We start from the raw sequence: 15,805 nt of genomic DNA, 5'->3' as shown, positions 1-15,805 counted from the left end.
TAGAGCTTGCTGTTCCTTCTCCAGCCCCTCTCAGACACATCAGTTAGAGCTTGCTGTTCCTTCTCCAGCCCCTATCAGACACATCAGTTAGAGCTTGCTGTTCCTTCTCCAGCCCCTCTCAGACACATCAGTTAGATCTTGCTGTTCCTTCTCCAGCCCCTCTCAGACATATCAGGTAGAGCTTGCTGTTCCTTCTCCAGCCCCTCTCAGACACATTAGTTAAAGCTTGCTGTTCCTTCTCCAGCCCCTCTCAGACACATCAATTAGAGCTTGCTGTTCCTTCTCCAGCCCCTCTCAGACACATCAATTAGAGCTTGCTGTTCCTTCTCCAGCCCCTCTCAGACACATCAATTAGAGGTTGCTGTTCCATCTCCAGCCCCTCTCAGACACATCAATTAGAGCTTGCTGTTCCTTCTCCAGCCCCTCTCAGACACATCAATTAGAGCTTGCTGTTCATTCTCCAGCCCCTCTCAGACACATCAATTAGAGCTTGCTGTTCCTACTCCAGCCCCTCTCAGACACATCAATTAGAGCTTGCTGTTCCTTCTCAAGCCCCTCTCAGACACATCAATTAGAGCTTGCTGTTCCTTCTCCAGCCCCTCTCAGACACATCAGTTAGAGCTTGCTGTTCCTTCTCCCGCCTCTCTCAGACACATCAATTAGAGCTTGCTGTTCCTTCTCCAGCCCCTCTCAGACACATCAATTAGAGCTTGCTGTTCCTTCTCCAGCCCCTCTCAGACACATCAATTAGAGCTTGCTGTTCCTACTCCAGCCCCTCTCAGACACATCAATTAGAGCTTGCTGTTCCTTCTCCAGCCCCTCTCAGTCACATCAATTAGAGCTTGCTGTTCCTTCTCCAGCCCCTCTCAGACACATCAATTAGAGCTTGCTGTTCCTTCTCAAGCCCCTCTCAGACACATCAATTAGAGCTTGCTGTTCCTTCTCCAGCCCCTCTCAGACACATCAGTTAGAGCTTGCTGTTCCTTCTCCAGCCCCTCTCAGACACATCAATTAGAGCTTGCTGTTCCTTCCAGCCCCTCTCAGACACATCAATTAGAGCTTGCTGTTCCTTCTCCAGCCCCTCTCAGACACATCAGTTAGAGCTTGCTGTTCCTTCTCCAGCCCCTCTCAGACACATCAGTTAGAGCTTGCTGTTCCTTCTCCAGCCCCTCTCAGACACATCAATTAGAGCTTGCTGTTCCTTCTCCAGCCCCTCTCAGACACATCAATTAGAGCTTGCTGTTCCTTCTCCAGCCCCTCTCAGACACATCAATTAGAGCTTGCTGTTCCTTCTCCAGCCCCTCTCAGACACATCAGTTAGAGCTTGCTGTTCCTTCTCCAGCCCCTCTCAGACACATCAGTTAGCGCTTGCTCTTCCTTCTCCAGCCCCTCTCAGACACATCAGTTAGAGCTTGCTGTTCCTTCTCCAGCCCCTCTCAGACACATCAGTTAGAGCTTGCTGTTCCTTCTCCAGCCCCTCTCAGTCACATCAGTTAGAGCTTGCTGTTCCTTCTCCAGCCCCTCTCAGACACATCAATTAGAGCTTGCTGTTCCTTCTCAAGCCCCTCTCAGACACATCAATTAGAGCTTGCTGTTCCTTCTCAAGCCCCTCTCAGACACATCAATTAGAGCTTGCTGTTCCTTCTCAAGCCCCTCTCAGACACATCAATTAGAGCTTGCTGTTCCTTCTCCAGCCCCTCTCAGACACATCAATTAGAGCTTGCTGTTCCTTCTCCAGCCCCTCTCAGACACATCAATTAGAGCTTGCTGTTCCTTCTCCAGCCCCTCTCAGACACATCAGTTAGAGCTTGCTGTTCCTTCTCCAGCCCCTATCAGACACATCAGTTAGAGCTTGCTGTTCCTTCTCCAGCCCCTCTCAGACACATCAGTTAGAGCTTGCTGTTCCTTCTCCAGCCCCTCTCAGACACATCAGGTAGAGCTTGCTGTTCCTTCTCCAGCCCCTCTCAGACACATCAGTTAAAGCTTGCTGTTCCATCTCCAGCCCCTCTCAGACACATCAATTAGAGCTTGCTGTTCCTTCTCCAGCCCCTCTCAGACACATCAATTAGAGCTTGCTGTTCCTTCTCCAGCCCCTCTCGGACACATCAATTAGAGGTTGCTGTTCCATCTCCAGCCCCTCTCAGACACATCAATTAGAGCTTGCTGTTCCTTCTCCAGCCCCTCTCAGACACATCAATTAGAGCTTGCTGTTCATTCTCCAGCCCCTCTCAGACACATCAATTAGAGCTTGCTGTTCCTACTCCAGCCCCTCTCAGACACATCAATTAGAGCTTGCTGTTCCTTCTCAAGCCCCTCTCAGACACATCAATTAGAGCTTGCTGTTCCTTCTCCAGCCCCTCTCAGACACATCAGTTAGAGCTTGCTGTTCCTACTCCAGCCCCTCTCAGACACATCAATTAGAGCTTGCTGTTCCTTCCAGCCCCTCTCAGACACATCAATTAGAGCTTGCTGTTCCTTCTCCAGCCCCTCTCAGACACATCAGTTAGAGCTTGCTGTTCCTTCTCCAGCCCCTCTCAGACACATCAGTTAGAGCTTGCTGTTCCTTCTCCAGCCCCTCTCAGACACATCAATTAGAGCTTGCTGTTCCTTCTCCAGCCCTTCTCAGACACATCAATTAGAGCTTGCTGTTCCTTCTCCAGCCCCTCTCAGACACATCAATTAGAGCTTGCTGTTCCTTCTCCAGCCCCTCTCAGACACATCAGTTAGAGCTTGCTGTTCCTTCTCCAGCCCCTCTCAGACACATCAGTTAGCGCTTGCTGTTCCTTCTCCAGCCCCTCTCAGACACATCAGTTAGAGCTTGCTGTTCCTTCTCCAGCCCCTCTCAGACACATCAGTTAGAGCTTGCTGTTCCTTCTCCAGCCCCTCTCAGACACATCAGTTAGAGCTTGCTGTTCCTTCTCCAGCCCCTCTCAGACACATCAATTAGAGCTTGCTGTTCCTTCTCCAGCCCCTCTCAGACACATCAATTAGAGCTTGCTGTTCCTTCTCCAGCCCCTCTCAGACACATCAATTAGAGCTTGCTGTTCCTTCTCCAGCCCCTCTCAGACACATCAATTAGAGCTTGCTGTTCCTTCTCAAGCCCCTCTCAGTCACATCAGTTAGAGCTTGCTGTTCCTTCTCCAGCCCCTCTCAGACACATCAATTAGAGCTTGCTGTTCCTTCTCAAGCCCCTCTCAGACACATCAATTAGAGCTTGCTGTTCCTTCTCAAGCCCCTCTCAGACACATCAATTAGAGCTTGCTGTTCCTTCTCAAGCCCCTCTCAGACACATCAATTAGAGCTTGCTGTTCCTTCTCCAGCCCCTCTCAGACACATCAATTAGAGCTTGCTGTTCCTTCTCCAGCCCCTCTCAGACACATCAATTAGAGCTTGCTGTTCCTTCTCCAGCCCCTCTCAGACACATCAGTTAGAGCTTGCTGTTCCTTCTCCAGCCCCTATCAGACACATCAGTTAGAGCTTGCTGTTCCTTCTCCAGCCCCTCTCAGACACATCAGTTAGAGCTTGCTGTTCCTTCTCCAGCCCCTCTCAGACACATCAGGTAGAGCTTGCTGTTCCTTCTCCAGCCCCTCTCAGACACATCAGTTAAAGCTTGCTGTTCCTTCTCCAGCCCCTCTCAGACACATCAATTAGAGCTTGCTGTTCCTTCTCCAGCCCCTCTCAGACACATCAATTAGAGCTTGCTGTTCCTTCTCCAGCCCCTCTCGGACACATCAATTAGAGGTTGCTGTTCCATCTCCAGCCCCTCTCAGACACATCAATTAGAGCTTGCTGTTCCTTCTCCAGCCCCTCTCAGACACATCAATTAGAGCTTGCTGTTCATTCTCCAGCCCCTCTCAGACACATCAATTAGAGCTTGCTGTTCCTACTCCAGCCCCTCTCAGACACATCAATTAGAGCTTGCTGTTCCTTCTCAAGCCCCTCTCAGACACATCAATTAGAGCTTGCTGTTCCTTCTCCAGCCCCTCTCAGACACATCAGTTAGAGCTTGCTGTTCCTACTCCAGCCCCTCTCAGACACATCAATTAGAGCTTGCTGTTCCTTCCAGCCCCTCTCAGACACATCAATTAGAGCTTGCTGTTCCTTCTCCAGCCCCTCTCAGACACATCAGTTAGAGCTTGCTGTTCCTTCTCCAGCCCCTCTCAGACACATCAGTTAGAGCTTGCTGTTCCTTCTCCAGCCCCTCTCAGACACATCAATTAGAGCTTGCTGTTCCTTCTCCAGCCCTTCTCAGACACATCAATTAGAGCTTGCTGTTCCTTCTCCAGCCCCTCTCAGACACATCAATTAGAGCTTGCTGTTCCTTCTCCAGCCCCTCTCAGACACATCAGTTAGAGCTTGCTGTTCCTTCTCCAGCCCCTCTCAGACACATCAGTTAGCGCTTGCTGTTCCTTCTCCAGCCCCTCTCAGACACATCAGTTAGAGCTTGCTGTTCCTTCTCCAGCCCCTCTCAGACACATCAGTTAGAGCTTGCTGTTCCTTCTCCAGCCCCTCTCAGACACATCAGTTAGAGCTTGCTGTTCCTTCTCCAGCCCCTCTCAGACACATCAATTAGAGCTTGCTGTTCCTTCTCCAGCCCCTCTCAGACACATCAATTAGAGCTTGCTGTTCCTTCTCCAGCCCCTCTCAGACACATCAATTAGAGCTTGCTGTTCCTTCTCCAGCCCCTCTCAGACACATCAATTAGAGCTTGCTGTTCCTTCTCAAGCCCCTCTCAGACACATCAATTAGAGCTTGCTGTTCCTTCTCAAGCCCTTTTCAGACACATCAATTAGAGCTTGCTGTTCCTTCTCAAGCCCCTCTCAGACACATCAATTAGAGCTTGCTGTTCCTTCTCCAGCCCCTCTCAGACACATCAATTAGAGCTTGCTGTTCCTTCTCCAGCCCCTCTCAGACACATCAATTAGAGCTTGCTGTTCCTTCTCCAGCCCCTCTCAGACACATCAGTTAGAGCTTGCTGTTCCTTCTCCAGCCCCTCTCAGACACATCAGTTAGAGCTTGCTGTTCCTTCTCCAGCCCCTCTCAGACACATCAGGTAGTGCTTGCTGTTCCTTCTCCAGCCCCTCTCAGACACATCAGTTAAAGCTTGCTGTTCCTTCTCCAGCCCCTCTCAGACATCAATTAGAGCTTGCTGTTCCTTCTCCAGCCCCTCTCAGACACATCAATTAGAGCTTGCTGTTCCTTCTCCAGCCCCTCTCAGACACATCAATTAGAGGTTGTTGTTCCATCTCCAGCCCCTCTCAGGCACATCAATTAGAGCTTGCTCTTCCTTCTCCAGCCCCTCTCAGACACATCAATTAGAGCTTGCTGTTCCTTCTCCAGCCCCTCTCAGACACATCAATTAGAGCTTGCTGTTCCTTCTCCAGCCCCTCTCAGACACATCAATTAGAGCTTGCTGTTCCTTCTCCAGCCCCTCTCAGACACATCAATTAGAGCTTGCTGTTCCTTCTCAAGCCCCTCTCAGACACATCAATTAGAGCTTGCTGTTCCTTCTCAAGCCCCTCTCAGACACATCAATTAGAGCTTGCTGTTCCTTCTCCAGCCCCTCTCAGACACATCAATTAGAGCTTGCTGTTCCTTCTCCAGCCCCTCTCAGACACATCAATTAGAGCTTGCTGTTCCTTCTCCAGCCCCTCTCAGACACATCAGTTAGAGCTTGCTGTTCCTTCTCCAGCCCCTCTCAGACACATCAATTAGAGCTTGCTGTTCCTTCTCCAGCCCCTCTCAGACACATCAGTTAGAGCTTGCTGTTCCTTCTCCAGACCCTATCAGACACATCAGTTAGAGCTTGCTGTTCCTTCTCCAGCCCCTCTCAGACACATCAGTTAGAGCTTGCTGTTCCTTCTCCAGCCCCTCTCAGACACATCAGGTAGAGCTTGCTGTTCCTTCTCCAGCCCCTCTCAGACACATCAGTTAAAGCTTGCTGTTCCTTCTCCAGCCCCTCTCAGACACATCAATTAGAGCTTGCTGTTCCTTCTCCAGCCCCTCTCAGACACATCAATTAGAGCTTGCTGTTCCTTCTCCAGCCCCTCTCAGACACATCAATTAGAGCTTGCTGTTCCTTCTCCAGCCCCTCTCAGACACATCAAAGAGATGGGCTTGACAGCTGAAGCATTAATGCTCCACTTGTCTCCAACATCTAAAGGATTCTCTCATTAAGTTGTTAAAGGATTCTCTTTGGAGTGATGCTCTGATTGGACTGATGTATCTCCTGTCTGTAAACCAAATGGCACACTATTCCCTAATGAGTGTAGTCCTTTTGACCAGGGCCCACCAGGGCCAATAGTAGTGCACTATGTAGGGAATAGGGTTTCTTTTGGGATGCAGATTGGTCGATTGTAGAACATCAATCAGATGCCAATTAGGACAGGATACATGAGGAATGGAATTGTCTGGCAAACTTAGATTCTTTGAGTGAACGATTGATCCCCTTTAAAGGACAGCTCTTAAATGGATAGTTCACTAGTGTAACACTTCTAAGGTGTGATAAAAAAGGTATCTTTGAGTGATCTCTTTATGTGGTCACCTCTCTGCCATACAGTGACTGTGGAGTCTGGTTGTCGTCTAGGACCTAGGTCTAGGCTGGATCCTATCTATTGGACCTTTATAATGGGCTTCTATCTCCATGTAGAGCGTAATGAACTGGAGAGGTCTCAGAACCCAGATGTGTCTCTTAGGGTTGAAAAATGACTGGGGGTTTTGGGAAAGTTACAGAGATGTTGCAACCCTCGTGTCGATCTCGACACTCTGTCCTCCTATATTTTGCCGATGTGGACCTCAATCAGTTTATCCAAAGTTATTTATTACACATCAGGATTAGAGGACTTTGCTTCAGACCCATAACAGCAGCAGCACTGGCTAACTGTTGAGTCCGCAGATTTTATCGTCCCCTGCTGTGTATTAGTCTCAAGATTTCAAAGCAGGCCGTAATTTGTCTCAGTATGACTCAGAAACAAGTTGGCGCTGTCCCAAATGGCCCCCTATTCCCTACAAAGTGGATCACTGTTGACCAGAGCCCTATGGACCCTGGTCAGAAGTAGTGCACTATAAAGGGACTAGGGTGCCATTTGGGTTGGAACTTTGTGCTCAACTTAGACCTTTGGGTTTAAAGCAGTTTTGTGTTTGTCTCAATATTGTTCTTGTTATTGGTTTTCTTCTCTGGTGACTGTGGTATAGGCCACTGCAAAGGGAGGAAGGGAGTTGTCTTTATTGCTCTTCATCAATACCTCTTTTATTGCTGTCTGGGTGGGATGTGCATGGTGATGAGACTGATGACAGAAGGTTAAGGGAGTTAGTCAGTACTGTTGTTGTTCGCCCTATTGGTTTGGGCTATTAGTTTCAATATGGGTTTTCTTTGTTAAGCGTTCTGGGACAAATACACTAATTTCTGACAATAGTGCTATTCAAACGACATTTGATTGATACGTTGTTTGTGAGATATCACATTACAGCGTGAGGGAGAAGCACATGTCGTCTTCAGGCTTGCTTTTATATGAAGGAGTTTCTTCCTCAGCTTTATTTTGTTCTCCAATCTTTGAGAAGGACCTTGTCTTAGAAATACTGCTATTCAAATGGCGATTGGTTGATATGTTGTTTGTGAGATTTCTCTTTGAATACAGAAATAAATCTTTCCTTGTCCATTGTATATGCTGCTCTCACATGCCTACAGACAGATATCCATTTGTCCACAGAAAGTGAAGAGTGAAGTGCAAAGAATCATCAGTGAAAGAATCATTCCGATTTAAGTTCCTTGGCCTCCGATTGGTCAGAAGTTGGCCTGATTGCCATGTGCCCTCTGTCAAGCCTACGTTGTCATGGACACAGTAGGGTCTAGGTGGGAAGGCTGCCCACGCCTGTAGAGTGGTTATCTGTCACATTACAGGGTGATAGAGTGTAGGGACATCTGTACCAGACGCTTGAGAGATGAAGTGGAGGAGGGAAAGAGGGATTGAAGAGGAGCAGACTAAAGAGAGGGGTCAAAGCGGAGCAGAGGAAGAGGAGGGTTGAAGAGGAGGAGAGGAAATGGGAGAGGAGGGTTGAAGAGGAGGAGAGGAAGTGGGAGAGGAAGGCTGAAGAGGAGTAGAGGAAGTGGGAGAGGAGGGTTGAAGAGAGGGAGAGGAAGTGGGAGAGGAGGGTTGGAGAGGAGACGAGGAAGTGGGAGAGGAGGGTTGAAGAGGAGGAGAGGAAGTGGGAGAGGAGGGTTGAAGAGGAGGAGAGGAAGTGGGAGAGGAAGGCTGAAGAGGGGTAGAGGAAGTAGGAGAGGAGGGTTGAAGAGGAGTAGAGGAAGTGGGAGAGGAGGGTTGAAGGGAGGAGAGGATGTGGGAGAGGAGGGTTGAAGAGGAGGAGAGGAAGTGGGAGAGGAGGGCTGAAGAGGAGTAGAGGAAGTGGGAGAGGAGGGTTGAAGGGAGGAGAGGAAGTGGGAGAGGAGAGTTGAAGGGAGGAGAGGATGTGGGAGAGGAGGGTTGAAGAGGAGGAGAGGAAGTGGGAGAGGAGGGTTGAAGAGGAGGAGAGGAAGTGGGAGAGGAGGGTTGAAGGGAGGAGAGGATGTGGGAGAGGAGGGTTGAAGAGGAGGAGAGGAAGTGGGAGAGGAGGGCTGAAGAGGAGTAGAGGAAGTGGGAGAGGAGGGTTGTGTGTGACATGTTTTTTACACCAGATAACTGGGAGATTCACAGATCTCTCTCATCTTGGCTTTTCCAATGCACTAAACAGAAACAAGAACATGCGGTAAACATTGCTTTAAGTTCACAACAACACATGGATAAGTCTCATACTGTTGGGCATTCCCATGCCCAAGCCGTATGCCTTTTGTGGCTTTTGATTCACTGAGTCTCCACAGTTGTCCAGTATTGTCATTGCCCAAGCTAAGCACTCTTCTTCTCTGAGAACAAAACATCTTTCCACAGTGTTTGTCCACGCAGATATACAACCTTAACAGACAACAGATTAACCAAACAATACCTCCACAATCAATGGTTTGGTTTCTGCAGAAGTGTGTGTGTGTGTGTGTGTGTGTGTGTGTGTGTGTGTGTGTGTGTGTGTGTGTGTGTGTGTGTGTGTGTGTGTGTGTGTGTGTGTGTGTGTGTGTGTGTGTGTCTGTGTGTCTGTGTGTGCGTGCGTGCGTACGTGCGTGTGTGTGTGCGTGTGCGTGCAAGCCATGCTAGAAACAAGCTCCAGATATATGCTGGAAAATAGGTTTGATTTAACTAAATACATGGAATGACATGGCCCTTCTTCCACTAACGGGGATATCTCATGGGTGTTCTTAAAAGTTACAGTTCAGACAGTTCAGCCAAATGTAAATGGCTGTTACTTTAATAGAACTGATATCCTCCCAGATAGAGTTCCAACATTCCGCTAACTTTATCAAAATTCCCAGGTTTTCCAGAAATCCTGGTTGGAGGATTCCAGAAATCGTAAAACCAGGATTTCTGGAAAACCTGGGACTTTGGGGAAAGTTAGCGTAATTTTGCAACCCTACTGCCAGTCTACAATGTTATGAAATTGAAAGTCTTGAAATACTTATTGAAAGTCTTCAAGAAGAGAGGGAACCATGGCAACAACAGTATCGATCATGAGTATTGATCTGCAGAGTCAGGAACAATTGTGTCGCCAACATCATCAGTGTAAGATGCGTCTCACATTGCATATACAATTCCTTCCCCAAACTATTCAGACTCCTTGACTTTTTCCACATTTTGTTACGTTACGGCCTTATTCTAATTTTTTTAATTAAAATAAAAATATAAAATTCATCAATCTACACACAATACCCCATAATGACAAAGCGAAAACATTTTTTTTAAAATCTTTGCACAATTATTACAAATAAAAAACAGAAATACCTTATTTACATAAGTATTGAGACCCTTTGCTATGAGACTCGAAATTGAGACTCGAAATTGAGCTCAGGTGCATCCTGTTTCCATTGTTCATCCGTGAGATGTTTCTCCAACTTGATTGGAGTCCACCTGTGGTAAATTCAATTGATTGGACATGATTTGGAAAGGCACACACCTGTCTATATAAGGTCCCACAGTTGACAGTGCCTGTCATAGCAAAAAGCAAGACATGAGGTCGAAGGAATTGTCCGTAGAGCTCCGAGACAGCATTGTGCACAGATCTGGGGGAGGGTACCAAAAAAATGTCTGCAGCGTTGAAGGTCCCCAAGAACACAGTGGCCTCCATCATTCTTAAGTAAAATAAGTTTGGAACCACCAAGACTCTTCCTAGAGCAATCAGGGGGAGAAGGGCCTTGGTCAGGGAGGTGACCAAGAACCCGATGGTGTCTCTGACAGAGCTCCAGAGTTCTTCTGTGGAGATGGGAGAACCTTCCAGAAGGATATCCATCTCTGCAGCACACCACCAATCAGGCCTTTATGGTTGAGTGGGCAGATGGAAGCCACTCCTCAGTAAAAGGCACATGACAGCCCGCTTAGAGTTTACCAAAAGGCACCTACAGACTCTCAGACCATGAGAAACAAGATTCTCTGGTCTGATGAAACTAAGATTGAACTTTTTGGCCTGAATGCCAAGCGTCACGTCTGGAGGAAACCTGGCACCATCCCTACGGTGAAACATGGGGATGGCAGCATCATGCTGTGGGGATGTTTTTCAGCGGCAGGGACTGGGAGACTGGTCAGGAGCGAGGGAAAGATGATAATAAGACTTTATAAGAAGATCATCCATGCTTTGTAATGCATTAGCCACATCATATTACCTTGACCACATCATGATACATTATAACCACATCATAATGCATTGGCCACATCATAATGAATTATAACCACATCATATTGCATTATAACCACATCATATTGCATTAACCACATCATAATGCATTATAACCACATCATAATGCATTATAACCACATCATAATGCATTAACCGCATTATAATGCATTATCGCATCGTAATGCATTATGACGTTTGGCTTTATGGTAGTGTTACCCAATCTGTTGTTACTAAGGTCTCTCACACAGTTTTGCTAGAGGTGGTGTTACAGCACACAGGCTTTAGTTAATCATGCATCTCTTATGAGAACCGAAGTTAGTGTGTGCAGCAAGTCCTCCTTAAAGGGGAAGTTCAGTCTTTTACAATTTAACATATTCATAGATTTTTTTAAAGAATATATCTTATAAATGTTTTATAAGCTTAGTTCAACTGTTGTACCTCATCATAACCCAAAATATAAGCTTGTTTTACGCCATTGTTTGGAAACAATGGAATTGTAAACAAATACTGTATAGCCTCAAAACATAGGAACAACTATAATGTTGATCTCATGATGGTCAGTCCTTGCATCTGTCTATGAATTTGATGATGGTTACATTTCTCCAGCCTCGTCCCTCAGCTGTTTACCCAATCAGTGACTTTAATCATTTTTACATATTTTTACTCATCTCATATGTATATACTGTATTCTATTCTACTGTATTTTAGTCTATGCCACTCTGACATTGCTCATCCTAATATTTATATATTCCTTAATTCCATTATTTTACTTTAGGTTGTATGTACTGTGTGTATTGTTGTGAATTGTTAGATATTACTGCACTGTTGGAGCTAGAAACACAAGCATTTCACTACACTGCAATAACATCTGCTAAACACGTGTATGTGACAAATATCATTTGATTTGATTTGACCACTTTCTTGTTGTTTGAACTGCAGATTTCCCCTATAATGTGGCCCATGAAGTCCTGTTGTTGCTGCAGTGGTTTTACCATTGTTTATTCCACCACTCTTACGTAAACTAGCTGTGCCTTTTCTTTCCAATGGAAGACATTAGAGTTCCCATTGAGTCTGGAGCTGTGCCTTTTCTTTCCAATGGAAAACATTAGAGTTCCCATTGAGTCTGGAGCTGTGCCTTTTCTTTCCAATGGAAAACATTAGAGTTCCCATTGAGTCTGGAGCTGTGCCTTTTCTTTCCAATGGAAGACATTAGAGTTCCCATTGAGTCTGGAGCTGTGCCTTTTCTTTCCAATGGAAAACATTAGAGTTCCCATTGAGTCTGGAGCTGTGCCTTTTCTTTCCAATGGAAAACATTAGAGTTCCCATTGAGTCTGGAGCTGTGCCTTTTCTTTCCAATGGAAGACATTAGAGTTCCCATTGAGTCTGGAGCTGTGCCTTTTCTTTCCAATGGAAAACATTAGAGTTCCCATTGAGTCTGGAGCTGTGCCTTTTCTTTCCAATGGAAAACATTAGAGTTCCCATTGAGTCTGGAGCTGTGCCTTTTCTTTCCAATGGAAGACAGAGGGAGAGAAGAAATAAAGAGAGGTAGTGAGAAGTGTGTTTGTTTGAGAGAGAAACTTCATGGCATCTCATACAGAACGGCCATCTTTTTTTTTATCTGTCCGTCTCTTTCTGTCAGTCTGTCATTCATCTTTATTTAAAGGGTTAGTTCACCCAAATCACAAAATTACAAAATTAGTTTTCTTATGTGTTTCCAGTCATGGAGAGAAGTGCTTCACACTGGTTTTATTTACATTGCTACTGTTACCAACCGCTAACTTACTAAGCATTTTCTAACCCAAAACTAATAGACGCTGTGTCATGCCCAAATCAAAGTATCTATAAGGGATTCTTTAGCTCAACGACTGTATAATGGAATGTCTACTGTAGCTGGCATTGTCTCTGTTCTTGTCCCTGTCAGCTTGGCTTGTTAAGATGCAGTAAACCTAGCCTGGTACCACATCTGTTGTGTTGTCTTGTTAAGATGTAGTAAACCTAGCCTGGCACCACATCTGTTGTGTTGTCTTGTTAAGATGCAGTAAGCATAGCCTGGTACCACATCTGTTGTGTTGTCTTGTTAAGATGCAGTAAACCTAGCCTGGTACCACATCTGTTGTGTTGTCTTGTTAAGATGCAGTAAACCTAGCCTGGTACCACATCTGTTGTGTTGTTTTGTTAAGATGTAGTAAACCTAGCCTGGCACCACATCTGTTGTGTTGTCTTGTTAAGATGCAGTAAGCATAGCCTGGTACCACATCTGTTGTGTTGTCTTGTTAAGATGCAGTAAGCATAGCCTGGTACCACATCTGTTGTGTTGTCTTGTTAAGATGCAGTAAGCCTAGCCTGGTACCACATCTGTTTGTGTTGTCTTGCAAACTCCTAGTGGTTTGGTGTGATCTGGAACCAGGCTATGGTGGAACAGCAATTAAATATCAATCATGTGTGTGTCTCTGTCCCCTGTGCTAGTGAGGAAGAAGGAGAAGAGGCAGAAGGGAGTGGAGGAGGGCCGTAGAAGGAGGAACGCCATCCATCTGAATGGGTTGTATACGGTAGAGACGGTGGTGGTGGCAGACTCAGACATGGTGCAGTACCACGGGGCAGAGGCCACGCAGAGATTCCTACTCACCGTCATGAACATGGTAAGGATGCTTGACACGCTCATATGCATGCATACATGAACACACACACACACACACACGTTATGTTATTCTATCGTCGTGGGGACCTAAAATTCATTTCCATTCAAAATCTTGTTTTCCTTAACCCCTAACCCTTACCATAAACCTAATCTTAACCCTAACCCTAAACTTAACCACTAACCCCTTACCCTAACCAGAATTGTAACCTTAACCCTGAACCTAACCCCTAAGGTTAAAATAGCCTTTGTCTTCATGGGGACGTGGGAAATGATAACTCCACGAGGGATAATGTTCCTTGTTTTACTATCCTTGTGGGGACTTTTGGGGATTTTCGGTCTAATTAACCTCTATGGGCTAGGTGGGACGCTAGCGTGCCACCCGTGGTGCACTCCATCAACAGCAGGTGCATTTCAAGAGCGGCAAATTTGAATCCAAATAAATGTCAAAATTCAAATTTTTCAAACATACAACTATTTTACACCCTTTGAAAGATAAACATCTCCTTAACCTGTTGGGTCTAGGGGGCAGCATTTGCACGTCTGGATAAAAAAAATGTACCCGATTTAATCTGGTTACTAATCCTACCCAGTAACTAGAATATGCATATACTTATTATATATGGATAGAAAACACTCTAAAGTTTCCAAAACTGTTTGAATGGTGTCTGTGAGTATAACAGAACTCATTTGGCAGGCAAAACCCTGAGACATTTTCTGAGAGGAAGTGGATACCTGATGTGTTGTATTGACTTTAAACCTATCCCATTGAAAAACACAGGGGTTTAGGAATATTTTGGCACTTCCTATTGCTTCCACTAGATGTCACCAGCCTTTACAAAGTGTTTTGAGTCTTCTGGAGGGAGATCTGACCGAACAAGAGCCATGGAACGGTGATGTCCCATTAGACACCTGGCGCGCTACTTCATGTTGGGTACCCTCGTTCCAATACGTTATAAAAGACTATGCATTCGTCCACCTTGAATATTATTCATGTTCTGGTTAAAAAAGGCCCTAATGATTTATGCTATACAACGTTTGACATGTTTGAACGAACGGAAATATATTTTTTCCCCTCGTTCATGACGAGAAGTCCGGCTGGCTTACATCATGTGCTAACGAGACGGAGATTTTTGGACATAAATGATGAGCTTTTTTGAACAAAACTACATTCGTTATGGACCTGTGATACCTGGAAGTGACATCTGATGAAGAGAATCAAAGGTAATGGATTATTTACATAGTATTTTCGATTTTAGATCTCCCCAACATGACGTCTAGTCTGTATCGCAACGCGTATTTTTCTGGGCACAGTGCTCAGATTATTGCAAAGTGTGATTTCCCAGTAAGGTTATTTTTAAATCTGGCAAGTTGATTGCGTTCAAAAGATGTAAATCTATAATTCTTTAAATGACAATATAATATTTTACCAATGTTTTCTAATTTTAATTATTTAATTTGTGACGCTGACTTGACTGCCGGTTATTGGAGGGAAACGATTTCCTCAACATCAATGCCATAGTAAAACGCTGTTTTTGTATATAAATATCAACTTGATAGAACTAAAAATGCATGCATTGTCTAACATAATGTCCTAGGAGTGTCATCTGATGGAGATTGTAAAAGGTTAGTGCATCATTTTAGCTGGTTTTATGGTTTTGGTGACCCTGTCTTTGACTTGACAAAACATTACACACAACTCTTGTAAATGTACTGTCCTAACATACTCTAAATTTATGCTTTCGCCGTAAAACCTTTTTGAAATCGTAAAACGTGGTTAGATTAAGGAGATGTTTATCTTTCAAATGGTGTAACATAGTTGTATTTTTGAAAAATTTGAATTTTGACATTTATTTGGATTCAAATTTGCCGCTCTTGAAATGCACCTGCTGTTGATGGAGTGCACCACGGGTGGCACGCTAGCGTCCCACCTAGCCCCAAGAGGTTAATCTAACCACGTTTTACGATTTCAAAAAGGTTTTACGGCGAAAGCATAAATTTAGAGTATGTTAGGACAGTACATTTACAAGAGTTGTGTGTAATGTTTTGTCAAGTCAAAGACAGGGTCACCAAAACCATAAAACCAGCTAAAATGATGCACTAACCTTTTACAATCTCCATCAGATGACACTCCTAGGACATTATGTTAGACAATGCATGCATTTTTAGTTCTATCAAGTTCATATTTATATCCAAAAACAGCGTTTTACTATGGCATTGATGTTGAGGAAATCGTTTCCCTCCAATAACCGGCAGTCAAGTCAGCGTCACAAATTAAATAATTAAAATTAGAAAACATTGGTAAAATATTATATTGTCATTTAAAGAATTATAGATTTACATCTCTTGAACGCAATCAACTTGCCAGATTTAAAAATAACCTTACTGGGAAATCACACTTTGCAATAATCTGAGCACTGC

At 45.1% G+C, this 15,805-nt stretch overlaps 1 protein-coding gene across 1 annotated transcript in view; it reads left to right on the top strand.

The window, feature by feature from the left end:
* Positions 1-15,805, top strand: part of LOC106562591 (A disintegrin and metalloproteinase with thrombospondin motifs 17-like) — a 199,862-nt gene that overhangs the window by 100,988 nt on the left and 83,069 nt on the right. Inside the window, exon 4 of the mRNA XM_082969689.1 lies at positions 13,216-13,388. Within this exon, the coding sequence (XP_082825815.1) occupies positions 13,216-13,388 (173 nt within the window). The remainder of the gene's footprint in view (positions 1-13,215; positions 13,389-15,805) is intronic.

Source organism: Salmo salar, chromosome 26 (assembly GCF_965601325.2).
Source record: "Salmo salar chromosome 26, fSalSal1, whole genome shotgun sequence".
NCBI classification, from domain to species: Eukaryota; Metazoa; Chordata; class Actinopteri; order Salmoniformes; family Salmonidae; genus Salmo; species Salmo salar.
The sequence above is the reverse complement of the archived record's forward strand: the minus strand, read 5'-3'. Positions and strand labels throughout refer to the sequence as shown.